This window comes from Aquarana catesbeiana, linkage group LG08 (assembly GCF_042186555.1).
Source record: "Aquarana catesbeiana isolate 2022-GZ linkage group LG08, ASM4218655v1, whole genome shotgun sequence".
NCBI lineage: Eukaryota > Metazoa > Chordata > Amphibia > Anura > Ranidae > Aquarana > Aquarana catesbeiana.
In genome coordinates this window covers 308027939-308042085 of record NC_133331.1, presented here as the reverse complement: position 1 = coordinate 308042085, position 14147 = coordinate 308027939, and the positions used below count along the sequence as shown (strand labels likewise).

Sequence of the window (14147 nt, the reverse complement as noted above, 5' to 3'; positions counted from 1 at the left end):
CCTGTGAGGTCAGGCACTGATATTGGACGAAAAGGCCTGGCTCAGAGTCTCCACTCTATCTCATTTCAAAGGTGTTCTATCGGGTTGAGGTCGGGACTCTGTGCAGGCCAGTCAAGTTCCTCCACCTCAAACTTGCTCATCCATGTCTTTATGGACCTTGCTTTGTGCACTGGTCCAAATCATTTGGTGGAGGGGGGATTATGGTGTGGGGTTGTTTTTGGCCCCTTAGTTCCAGTTAAGGCGTCAGCATACCAAGACATTTTGGATAATTTCATGCTCCCAACTTTATGGGAACAGTTTGGGGATGGCCCCTTCCTGTTCCAACATGACTGCACACCAGTGCACAAAGCAAGGTCCATAAAGACATGGATGAGCGAGTTTGGGGTGGAAGAACTTGACTGGCCTGCACAGAGTCCTGACCTCAACCAGATAGAACATCTTTGGAATGCATTAGAGGGAAGACTGCGAACCAGGCCTTCTCGTCCAACATCAGTGCCTGACCTCACAAATGCGCTTCTGCAAGAATGGTCAAACATTCCCATAGACACACTCCTAAACCTTGTGGACAGCCTTCCCAGAAGAGTTGAAGCTGTTATAGCTGCAAAGGGTGAGCCAACTCAATATTGAACCCTACGGACTAAGACTGGGAGACCATTAAAGTTCATGTGTGTGTAAAGGCAGGTGTCCCAATACTTTTGACAATATAGCGTATATGTACATAGTACTTAAAGAGGAAAGAAGAGGACTCCAATAGGTCAGTACCTTTTTATTAATAATTAAATTTATAAAAAGCTGCAATACAGCTCACTTACATATTCTATATAAGTCAGTGACTCATTACCAGCATGAAAACATGTACTTCTGGTTTCGAGTCCGGGCTGGAAGTGATGTCACCGCACTCCGCCCTACGCGTTATGTCACTTGCTCACGTGACTTCTTCAGTGTAACAGTGTATATGGTTGTTCCTGGCTCCTCGCCGAAGCCCCGCACCCGATGGAAAGGGCAGATTGGCTGAACCCAGAGGAAGAAGAGGACAGCTGGTGGTAGAAATGAGCCAGCCGCAGAGTGAAAATGGCGGCACAGAGGTAAAAGGATGAGCATGAATGGGAAACGCACTCCTTTTATAGTATCTAGCATTCTTTACAGCCAAATTATTTTATTAACCACCTTTTCTGGCACTTTTTGTTCACATGTAACAATCTGTATTTTTTGCTAGAAAATTACTTAGAACCCCCAAACGTGATTTTTTTTTTATTTTAAAGCAAAAGCCCTAGAGAATAAATTGGTGGGTTTTGCAATTTTATTCATATCTCGCAGTATTTGCGCAATTTTTTTAGAAAAAAACCCACACTTTTTTTAGAATTTTAATGCAAAAAACACGATAGCCCAATTTTTTGGTAGTATATAAAAGATGATGTTACGCCGCATAAATAGATACCAAACACGTCACACTTTAAAATTGCGCATACCTGTGCAATAGCGACAAACTACGTAAACTTTACTATACATTGGTGACGCTTTACAGTCTTTTGAAGTCTTTACAGGTACCACTTTTAGATTTACAAAGGAGGCAGTAAGCACTAGAATTACTGCCCATGATCTGATGTTCGCGGTGATACCTCATATGTTTGGAGACGATCACTGTTTGCGTGTGTACGGAACTGATGGGTGCATTCACCTTTGCGCGGGAGGACGAGGGGCACTTTACTTTTTTAATTATTAATTTATTTTATTTTTACACTGTTAAAAAAAAATTTCAATCACGTTTTTGCTGTCATAAGGAGTGTAAACATCCCTTGTGACAGTAATAGGGAGTTGACAGGTACTCTTTATTTTTAAAAAATGGCACCCATGGTTTCCGAGTAAACCGGAAGTGAAGTCATGTCATCGCTTCCGGGTTTCTATCATGAACAGCCGATCAAAGCCGATCCCGAATTTGCTTGGCTATCCGGCCAGCCAGTGACACGTCTGTTCTCTTCCCTTTCTAGTTGTTGACCCAGAGGTCATTATGACGTAATTTTCCGGGTCCCCGTTGACAGTTTCCCCGGCCATCAAGGCCCGGAAAGAATGTAATGCAGTGCGATGTGCATTACATTCAGTGGAGCACAGGGGAGACATTGGGGGTCTTTTAGACCTGAGGGGACATACATGTGTGCAAGGGAGGCTGTGATGGGGACACAAATGTACAGAGAGGGGCTCTGAGGGGGACACAAATGTATGGGGGATAGGCTCTGAGGGGGACACAAATGTGCAGGATGTACTCTGAGGACACAAATGTGCGTGGGATAGGCTCTGAGGAGGACACAAATGTATGTGGGATAGGCTCTGAGGGGGACACAAATGTGCAGGATGTACTCTGAGGACACAAATGTGCGTGGGATAGGCTCTGAGGAGGACACAAATGTTCAGGGAGCTGTGATGGGGAAGCAAATATGTCCTCAGAGCCCATCCCCTGCACATTTGTTTCCTCCTCAGCGCCCATCCCACACACATTTGTGTTGTCCTCAAAGCTCATCACACGCACATTTGTGTCCTCAGTGCTCAATCGACCCACATTTGTGTCCTCAGAGCTCAATCTGACGCACATTTGTGCTATCCTCAGAGCTCATCCCACACACATTTGTGTCCTCCTCAGAGCTCATCCCACACACATTTGTGTCCTCCTCAGGGCTCATCCCACACACATTTGTGTCCTCCTCAGGGCTCATCCCACACACATTTGTGTCCTCCTCAGGGCTCATCCCACACACATTTGTGTCCTCCTCAGAGCTCATCCCACACACATTTGTGCTGTCCTCAAAGCTCATCCCACGCACATTTGTGTCCTCAGTGCTCAATCTGACGCACATTTGTGCTATCCTCAGAGCTCATCCCACACACATTTGTGTCCTCCTCATAGCTCATCCCACACACATTTGTGTCCTCCTCAGAGCTCATCCCACACACATTTATGTCATCCTCAGAGCTCATCCCACACACATTTGTGTCCTCCTCAGAGCCCATCCCACACACATTTGTGTCCTCCACAGAGCCTATCCCACGCACATTTGTGTCCTCCACAGAGCTCATCCCACGCACATTTGTGTCCTCCACAGAGCTCATCCCACACACATTTGTGTCCTCCACAGAGCCTATCCCATGCACATTTGTGTCCTCCACAGAGCTCATCCCACGCACATTTGTGTCCTCCACAGAGCTCATCCCACACACATTTGTGTCCTCCACAGAGCTCATCCCACACACATTTGTGTCCTCCACTGAGCTCATCCCACGCACATTTGTGTCCTCCACAGAGCCTATCCCACACACATTTGTGTTCTCCACAGAGCCTATCCCATGCACATTTGTGTCCTCCACAGAGCTCATACCACACACATTTGTGTCATCCTCAGAACTCATCCCACACACATTTGTGTCCTCCTCATAGCTCATCCCACACACATTTGTGTCCTCCTCAGAGCTCATCCCACACACATTTATGTCATCCTCAGAGCTCATCCCACACACATTTGTGTCCTCCTCAGAGCCCATCCCACACACATTTGTGTCCTCCACAGAGCTCATCCCACATACATTTGTGTCATCCTCAGAGCTCATCCCACACACATTTGTGTCCTCCTCATAGCTCATCCCACACACATTTGTGTCATCCTCAGAGCTCATCCCACACACATTTGTGTCCTCCTCAGAGCTCATCCCACACACATTTGTGTCCTCCTCAGAGCTCATCCCACACACATTTGTGTCATCCTCAGAGCTCATCCCATGCACATTTGTGTCCTCCACAGAGCCCATTCCATGCACATTTGTGTCCTCCACAGAGCCCATGCCACGCACATCTGCGTCCTCCTCGGAGCTCATCCCACGCACATTTGTGTCCTCAGAGCCCATCCCACACACATTTGTGTCCTCGGAGCCCATCCCATGCACATTTGTTTCCTCCTCAAAGCCCCCTCATGCACATATGTCCCCTCAGAGTCCTCCATGCATATTTATGTCCCCCTCAGAGCCCCTCCCACTTTTTTGTGTCCTCCTCAGCATCCTCTCCATAACTATCCCCCTCAAAAACACAATGTGCCTCTGAAACAACTAGCAACAAATCTCTATCTTTAGGGCGGGTCTGCTGCGCCTTCCAGTTCTGGTCCTGCTGTTACACTGACATGTTGTGTAAAATGTGCTCATATTAACAGCGGGCGGGCGGCAGAAGGTGCAGCGGGTCTCCACTGAAGTACTTAATTGGCGGTCCTAGCAACCAATAGCACAGTGTGGTGCGGGGGGGGGGGGGGCAGCTTTGTCAGGTTCCTGCACATGTTATGCATACTGCAGGGGGAGAGGAGTATGCAGCGGAAGTCCCACAACCCAACAAAGCTTGAGCAAAGTCTGACGACTCTTGCTGCGAGCCATAAAAAAAAAAAAACGTCCTAGCGGACCAGATGTGGCCCGCGGGCGGTACTTTGGAGACCCCTGCTCTAAACACACAGTGCTGTCTGGGTACCTAGCACAGACCGCACCATAGAATTAAATTGTGCTAATACATGGCCAGATATGACAATACATGGACAACACTTTTTATTGGTTGATATCACTTATCATGATTCTTTTTTGCTTTAGTGAAGAAGCTGATTTTCATTGGTCCAGTCAAAGTATAATTGTTAATAAATTTGATTTTCTTTTTAATTTATATACAAAGTTTCATTTAGATTCCTTTATTTCGTGTCTTCTTTTGCAAAATAAAAAAAGGTTCTACACTTTCCAATATCCTGTTCCTTTTTTCACAAATTACCATAATTGATAGATGATTGGTGAGCCACACTTCACCTCTGGAAGGTCCAGTTTCAGTGAATCCAGAAGCTCCAGTTCCAGAGTCCAGAAGCTCCAGTTTCAGAGAGTCCAGAAGCTCCAGTTTCAGAGAGTCCAGGAGGTCCAGTTTCAGAGAGTCCAGAAGCTCCAGTTCCAGAGAGTCCAGGAGGTCCGGTTTCAGAGAGTCCGGAAGGTCCTGTTTCAGAGAGTCCAGAAGGTCTAGTTATAGACAGCCCAGAAAGTCCAGTTATAGAGGATTCAGAAGGTCCAGTTTCAGAGAGTCCAGAAGCTCCAGTTTCAGAGAGTCCTGAAGGTCCAGTTTCAGAGAGTCCTAAAGGTCCAGTTTCAGAGAGTCCAGAAGTTCCAGTTATAGAGAGTCCAGAAGTTCCAGTTGTTCCAGTTATAGAGAGTCCAGAAGTTCCAGTTGTTCCAGTTATAGAGAGTCCAGAAGTTCCAGTTGTTCCAGTTATAGAGAGTCCAGAAGGTCCAGTTATAGAGAGACTAGAAGGTCCAGTTATAGAGATTTCAAGATGTCCTGTTATAGAGAGTCCAGAAGGTCCATTTTTAGAGAGTCCAGAAGGTGCAGTTATAGAGAGACTAGAAGGTCCAGTTGTAGAGAGTACAGAAGGTCCAGTTTCACAGAGTCCAGAAGGTCCAGTTTCACAGTGTCCAGAAGGTCCAGTTTCACAGAGTCCAGAAGGTCCAGTCTCACAGAGTCCAGAAGGTCCAGTTTCACAGTGTCCAGAAGGTCGAGTTCCAGAGAGTCCAGAAGGTTCAGTTCCACATGTTTGTCAGCTGATATACTATGGATACATGGAGCCTCTACAAGTACCACATAGAATATTCCCACCACTGCCATCTCGGTTCTCTTTTTAATGGTTGCAGTGATAGGTTCTGTAATCTCAAAGTTATCTTCATCAGTGATACAGAGGTAATCCCCATCAGTGGCTTACAGAGCATGTCCATGTCATATTGTCATTGTATTCTCAAGGACGCCCAACCACAGTGACTCGCAAACCAAGGCAAGGACTTTGTTGGATGGTGGAGGAATGAGAGTGCTTTCTTTGAGAAAGTAAAACCAGGTGGGATCAACTTATCACAGATCGCAATACCTCTGACCACCACCCTAGACTAGGCCTAGAGGGACTCAAAATCTAGCTGGGTGGATACAAATCTTGTATACAATCTGGCACACTGGGTTTCTCAGAACTATCCTCAGTGCCAGAGCTGAGACATTTTTCGCACACCACTACGGATATCATTAAAAAAAAATTCTTGATGTACTTTCATTTCTAAAATAACACTATGTCAAAATCAAATATATGTTTTAATGCTCTTCAATTGCACATATTTATGAACTTTACTACACAAACAAATTCATTTCATTGTAAGTTTAGAGTTGCATAATTTGTACAGCAAAAAGTAGAATGCAATGATCAAAGTGTGATAAACAATGTAGGCTGCAGTTTTTATACTCACCACAAGGAGGTGTTTGTCAGTGGAACGCACAGACAGGAAGTAATTGAGGTGCAGACAGGAAGTAATTGAGGTGCAGACAGGAAGTGATGTGCTTTCTGCACAGGAAGTGATGTCAGATATAAATAGAAAATTCTAGGTTACAGGCGAGTTAACAGGCAGTAGAGAGGAGACATTGCTGGAACTGGCAGTATAGGAGGTAATAAGATATTATTTTATATTTACACCTAGTAAGCCCCCCGTCATGTCCGTCCTCTTCCTCCATAGTCACTGTGATGTCTTTCATCTCCATAAGATGCTGATATACAAATATATAGTGTATTGTAATATTTACATAGATACATCCTACATTGAGAATCATTTATCCAACTGTCCATCCAGAGCCTCTGGTTTATAGACCAGATACATCCTAAATATAGAACCATTTATCCAACTGTCTATCCAGAGCCTCTGGTTTATAGACCAGATACATCCTAAATATAGAACCATTTATCCAACTGTCCATCCAGAGCCTCTGGTTTATAGACCAGATACATCCTAAATATAGAACCATTTATCAAACTGTCCATCCAGAGCCTCTGGTTTATAGACCAGATACATCCTAAATATAGAACCATTTATCAAACTGTCCATCCAGAGCCTCTGGTTTATACACCAGATACATCCTAAATATAGAACCATTTATCCAACTGTCTATCCAGAGCCTCTGGTTTATAGACCAGATACATCCTAAATATAGAACCATTTATCCAACTGTCCATCCAGAGCCTCTGGTTTATAGACCAGATACATCCTAAATATAGAACCATTTATCCAACTGTCCATCCAGAGCCTCTGGTTTATAGACCGGATACATCCTAAATATAGAACCATTTATCCAACTGTCCATCCAGAGCCTCTGGTTTATAGACCGGATACATCCTAAATATAGAACCATTTATCCAACTGTCCATCCAGAGCCTCTGGTTTATAGACCGGATACATCCTAAATATAGAACCATTTATCCAACTGTCCATCCAGAGCCTCTGGTTTATAGACCGGATACATCCTAAATATAGAACCATTTATCCAACTGTCCATCCAGAGTCAGTCCAATGACACTAATAGGACGGGGCTCACAATATAGACATTCCCGGGCACTGTGTACACAGAACAATGTCATGTCTACATATCCTCCCTCATACATGGTCAGTACTATTTATTAAAATTGTATTCTCTCCAGTTCGATTTTTTTTTTTTTTTACTTCTATTCTAAATTTGTTTAGATTAAGAAGGGATTGGTTAGAAACTCTTTCAGATTATTATTTGTTTTTATCCCCATTGGGCTGATCTCCCCTCACAACTGTCCTTTTTGACAGCAGCCACATGGACAAAAAGTAAGAGGAGATCTCAACAACTGGGACACAGACAGACCTTAGGCCTCTTTTGCACTACCGCGCGATTTTGCGGCCGCGATTTCAGGGAATGCCTGTGTAACTCGCATCAAAGTCGGACCAAAGTAGTGCAGGGACTACTTTGAAGTCGGTGCGACTTGAAGTGGCACAGATAGGAATTGTACTCTTTGGAAATAATGGGGCACGACTTGTCATGGGACTCTGCAGTCCCAAGTCGCACAAGTGTGAAAGGGGCCTTACTGGAGAGGTGAGGAGGATTCTGGGAAGTCTGTGGTGATAATTGTTACTTTCTCTCTTTACACAGGATTATAAAGTAGTGAAGACAATATCTGGAGATCCATTAACACCCAGCAGCCGTCTTCACAGGACATCACCCATCACAGTGCCTCCACCTCACTGTATATCGTGATGGAGAATCAGCCGCCCCTCACATCACCGGGTAAGAGGAGACTTTATTGTAAAGGAGAGAGCAGTACGGAGGGTCCACCTAGATCCCCCATCATCTGATAAACACATAGAAACAATGTATTCAGTCAGTGTGTGTGTTTCCTACAGATGGATCCAGTAATGGGAACCCACCAGAGAGATGTCCTCGTCCTCTGTATTCCCGGGATTCCACACAGGAAGATCACACCATCCCTCACCATCATCAGGTAGGTGGGACTGAACATGTCCATCAAAAAAGGCTTCTGGGCAAGTAATCTCTTATTCCATTTTACAAATGTATTTTGTCATCTTTGGGGTTTAGGACACAGAATTGAAGGATATCAAAATTGAAGTTAAAGAAGAAGAGGAGTCATTTGTGTTGGAAAATCAGCAGTTTAATGAGGTAAGTGGTCCTCTGCATTCTTTGAACTCCACATGGAAAGATCTCAGCATTGTTCACCATGATCAGGTAGATGGGACTCAGCAACAGAACACCAACAATTTTTTTTTCGAAGCTATAAGATGACATTCGATTGAATCTCATGCTCTTTTTAATAAATGTATTTAATTATCTTTGGGGTTTAGGGTGAAGAACTGAAAGTCATCAAAGTTGAGATTAAAGAGGAAGAAGAAGAGATGTTGGTGAGTGGAGATCAGCAGTCTATGGAGGAGGGGAAGATGGTTATAAGAAGTGAACAGGAAGAACCTTCTCTACATATAGACCCAAGTAAGTGTAAACACTAAAGGCAGAAACAGTTCACAGTTTAATTTTTTTTCTTATGAGAAGTGGATGTTTGCACTATTACATGGGCTCAAAAAACCCTGTGCAACCCCTTGAAACACATTGCCTGTTTTGTGTGTTTCTGCTGTGAACCAATTTTTTCATGAAACGTTCCGGGACTCTTGAGATCTCCTATATCATGTCCACTGTCTCTGACAGTTTTCAGTAAGATCACATACACTGAATTGTATGGGGGGGGGGGGGGGGGGGCTTTTGGGATATCAGGAGCCACACTTGAGGGTTCCCTATATCTCAAAAATTGTCCATCATTGGAGAACTTTATATGAAAGGTTTATATCTCTGTTCTTCAGTATGATGAGGTGGAGGAAGGTCCATCATTTTATAGGGGGAGGGGGCTTTTGGGATATCAGGAGTCACACTTGAGGGCCCCCTATATCTCAAAAATTGTCCATCATTGGAGAACTTAATATGAAAGGTTTATATCTCTGTTCTTCAGTATGTTAAGGTGTTTCCAAGAAATTATGTGGAGAAAGGTCCATCATTTTATAGGGAGGGGGGGCCTTTGGGAAATCAGGAGTAAAACTTGAGGGCCCCCTATATCTCAAACATTGTCCATCATTGGAGAACTTGTATCTCTGTTCTTCAGTATGTTGAGGTGTTTCCAAGAAATGAGGTGGAGGAAGGTCCATCAATTTATAAGGGGCGGGGGGGGGGGCTTTTAGATATGAGGAGTCACACTTGAGGGCCCCCTATATCTCAAATTGTCCATCATTGGAGAACTTCATATGAAAGGTTCATATCTTTGTTCTTCAGTATGTTGAGGTGTTTCCAAGAAATGAGGTGGAGGAAGGTCCATCATTTTATAGGGGGAGGGGGCTTTTGGGATATCAGGAGTCACACTTGAGGGCCCCCTATATCTCAAAAATTGTCCATCATTGAAGAACTTCATATGAAAGGTTTATATCTCTGTTCTTCAGTATGTTGAGGTGTTTCCAAGAAATGATGTGGAGGAAGGTCCATCATTTTATGGGGGGGGGGGTTGGGATATCAGGAGTAACACTTGAGGGCCCCTATATCTCAAACATTGTCCATCATTGAAGAACTTCATATGAAAGGTTTATATCTCTGTTCTTCAGTATGTTGAGGTTTTTCCAAGAAATGAGGTGGAGGAAGGTCCATCAATTTATAAGGGGCGGGGGGGGGGCTTTTAGATATGAGGAGTCACACTTGAGGGCCCCCTATATCTCAAATTGTCCATCATTGGAGAACTTTATATGAAAGGTTTATATCTTTGTTCTTCAGTATGTTGAGGTGTTTCCAAGAAATGAGGTGGAGGAAGGTCCATCATTTTATAAGGGGGGGGGGGGGATTTGGGGATATCAGGAGTCACACTTGAGGGCCCCCTATATCTCAAAAATTGTCCATCATTGAAGAACTTCATATGAAAGGTTTAGATCTCTGTTCTTCAGTCACTTGAGGGCCCCCTATATCTCAAAAATTGTCCATCATTGGAGAACTTCATATGAAAGGTTTATATGTCTGTTCTTCAGTATGTTGAGGTGTTTCCAAGAAATAAGGTGGAGGAAGGTCCATCATTTTATTGGGGGGCTTTTGGGATATCGGGAAAAATGGCCATCATTCGAGAACTTCGTATGAAAGGTTTATATCTCTCTTCTTCAGTATGTTGAGGTGTTTCCAAGAAATGAGGTGGAGGAAGGTTCATAATTTTATGGGTGGGGGGGCTTTTTGGGATATTAGGAGTAACACTTGAGGGCCCCCTATGTCTCAAAAATTGTCCATCATTGAAGAACTTCATATGAAAGGTTCATATCTCTGTTCTTCAGTCATTTTAGGGCCCCCTATATCTCAAAAATTGTCCATTTTAGAACTTCATATGAAAGGTTTATATCTCTGTTCTTCAGTATGTTGAGGTGTTTCCAAGAAATGAGGCGGAGGAAGGTCCATCATTTTATAAGGGGGGGGGCTTTGGGGATATCAGGAGTCACACTTGAGGGCCCCCTATATCTCAGAAATTGTCCATCATTGGAGAACTTCATATAAAAGGTTTATATCTCTGTTCTTCAGTATGTTGAGGTGTTTCCAAGAAATGAGGTGGAGGAAGGTCCATCATTGGAGAAGTTATATCTCTGTTCTTCAGTATGTTGAGGTGTTTCCAAGAAATGAGGTGGAGGAAGGTCCATCATTGGAGAAGTTATATCTCTGTTCTTCAGTATGTTGAGGTGTTTCCAAGAAATGAGGTGGAGGAAAGTCCATCATTTTTTGGGGGGGGGGGGTGGGGGGGGCTTTTGGGATATAAGGAGTCACACTTTAAGGGCCCCCTATATCTCAAAAATTGTCCATCTTTGGAGAACTTCATATGAAAGGTTTATATCTCTGTTCTTCAATATGTTGAGGTGTTTCCAAGAAATGAGCTGGAGGAAGGTCCATCATTTTAAGGGGGGGGGGGGGGGGTTGGGAATATCAGGAGTCACACTTGAGGGCCCCCTATATCTCAAATTGTCCATCATTGAAGAACTTCATATGAAAGGTTTATATCTTTGTTCTTCAGTATGTTGAGGTTTTTCCAAGAAATGAGGCGGAGGAAGGTCCATCATTTTACAGGGGGGGGCTTTGGGGATATCAGGAGTCATTTTTGAGGGCCCCCTATATCTCAAAAATTGTCCATCATTGGAGAACTTCATATAAAAGGTTTATATCTCTGTTCTGAGTTTTCCAAGAAATGAGGTGGAGGAAGGTCCATCTCCAGATTCCTGGTAACAATGTCGTCAATGTGCCAACACTGTTATATTGTATGTTTTATATGTATTATATCCTTGATGTGGCTCGTATTTATATTTTTATGTTATGACTGCAGCCTATTCCATGCCAGAGCTCTGAGAAACTGTTGAAATCTATATCGAGATCTATGACTTCTGGATGAAAGGCATGAGGAACTCTTCTAACACCTAAAATGTGGTTTCCAACAGGTGGACACTATGTCCTGGATAATTTATCTTCAGATTATAAAGAAGATGATGATGCCGTTGAAGAATGTTCTCCAAGAGTAAATCCCAATAGACATCACAGACCTTCCCGTTTGAGGAGAAGGACGGATCCCTCTAAACCTGAGGAACCTTCTCATAAATCACATCCGGTTCCTCCAGATCTCCATCTGGGTTCTCACAATACAGCTCCATCAACAGACCCATCTAATCCCAAGGAATCCCTTTCTTCGACGCATAAGAAATCTTCCAAAAAAATTGGGACACTTGGAAACCAGAAAAGTCAAAAGGGTGAGCTTGCTTTCCCATGTTCAGAGTGCGGGAAATGTTTCGCTGAGAAAGCGCATCTTGCTAAACACCAAAGAATTCACACAGGCAAGCGTCCTTACTTATGCGTAGATTGCGGAAAGGGTTTCATTCAGAGATCCGACCTTCTTATACACCAGAGGAGTCACACGGGGGAGCGACCCTTTTCTTGTTCAGAGTGCGGGAAATCTTTTACCATGAAAAGGAGCCTTCTTAAACATCAGAGAATCCACACAGGAGAGTGTCCTTTCTCATGCTCAGAGTGCGGGAAGGCTTTTACTCAGAAAAGATACCTTCTCAATCACCAGAAAAAGCACACAGGTGAGCGTCCCTATACATGTTCAGAGTGCGGGAAAGGTTTCATCGATAGAAGAAACCTTGGTCATCACCAGAGAGTTCACACGGGTGAGCGTCCCTTTTCGTGTTCAGAGTGCGGGAAATGTTTCACTCGGAAAGCAGGGCTTGTTGCACACCAGCGAGGTCACACAGGTGAGCGCCCTTATTCATGTTCAGTGTGCGGGAAGTGTTTCACTTACAAAAGAGAACTGAATGCACATCAGGTAATTCACACAGGCGAAGTTCCTTTTTCATGTTCGGAGTGCGGGAAATGTTTCACTGAAAAAGGGAAGCTACTTATACACCAGAAATATCACACGGGAGAACGTCCTCATACATGTTCGGAGTGCGGGAAATGTTTCGTTCTGAAAGGACACCTTAAAATTCACCAGAGAAGTCACACAGGGGAGCGTCCACATTCATGTCCAGAGTGCGGGAAGTGTTTCGTTCGGAAAAGAGAGCTGATTATACACCAAAGGAGTCACACTGGTGAGCGTCCTTATTCCTGTTCAGAGTGCGGGAAATGTTTTGCGGAGAAAGGTAAACTTCAAAAGCACCAGAGGATTCACAAGGGCGATCGCCCCTACGCGTGTTCGGAGTGCGGGAAATGCTTCACTCAGAAAGAAACACTTGTTACACACCAGAAAATTCACACGGGCGAGCGTCCCTTTTCTTGTTCAGAGTGCGGGAAATGTTTCATTTCCAAGGCCGTCCTCCTTAAACACCTGAGAAGTCACGCGGGTGAGCGTCCTTACTCATGTTCAGAGTGCGGGAAAAGTTTTGCCAAGAAAGCAAGTCTTATTAAACACCAAAAAATTCACACAGCCGAGCGCCATTCATGTCTAGATTGCGGGAAAGTTTTCGCTCAGAAATCCAAACTTCTTACACACCAGAGAAGTCACACGGGTGAGCGTCCGTATTCTTGTCTAGAGTGCGGGAAATCGTTCACTTTGAAAGCAAGCCTTGTTAAACATCAGAGAAAACACACGGGTGAGCCTCCTAATTCATGTTGAGTGCGGGAAATCTTTCACCGACAAAAGACACCTTCTTAATCACCAGAAAAGTCACGCAGGAAAGCGTCCCTATTCATCTTCAGAGTGCGGGAAAAGTTTCCCTGAGAAAATAAGCCTTCTACATCACCAGAGAATTCACACAGCTGAGCTTTCCTGTTCATGTTCAGGGTGCGGGGAATGTTTCAAGGACACGAGAAGGCTTCATAATCCCCAGAGCACTCGCACAGATGAGCGTTCTTATTCACGTTCAGAGTGTGGGAAACCCTGCAATCTGAAAGGACGCCCTGTTAAAAGCCAGAGAATTCACGCGAGCGACTCGTCCTTATTAATGTCCAGAGTGCGGGAAAGGTTTCATTGCTAAAAGAAACCTTGCTCATCACCAGAGAATTCACACGGGTGAGCGTTCCCTATTCGCGTTTAGAGTGCGGGAAAGGTTTCTGTCGGATCTTAATGCAGCATTTCCATGATTCGTGTAACAAATGCAGAGCAGTTCCCGCCTCACAGCTGTGAAAAAAAAAAAAAAAAAAAAAAAAGCAGCCGGCAATGTTTATTAACAACATCGCTCAGCGCTGAAAGAGAGATAAAAAGAAACATTGTATCTTCTTATCTGTCCTTCTTTTTATTCATTTACAGATCAAAGGGATGAACTTC

At 44.1% G+C, this 14147-nt stretch overlaps 1 protein-coding gene across 1 annotated transcript in view; it reads left to right on the top strand.

Annotated features, from left to right (window-relative positions):
• LOC141106918 (uncharacterized) overlaps nt 1-14147 on the top strand; it is a 118330-nt gene that overhangs the window by 104138 nt on the left and 45 nt on the right. Inside the window, 7 exon segments of the mRNA XM_073597848.1 lie at nt 4852-5628; nt 7984-8110; nt 8227-8324; nt 8420-8500; nt 8683-8824; nt 11827-13492; nt 13494-14147. The exon segment at nt 13494-14147 is cut by the window's right edge and continues 45 nt beyond it. Coding sequence (XP_073453949.1) covers nt 4852-5628; nt 7984-8110; nt 8227-8324; nt 8420-8500; nt 8683-8824; nt 11827-13492; nt 13494-13857 — 3255 coding nt within the window. The 3' untranslated portion in view covers nt 13858-14147.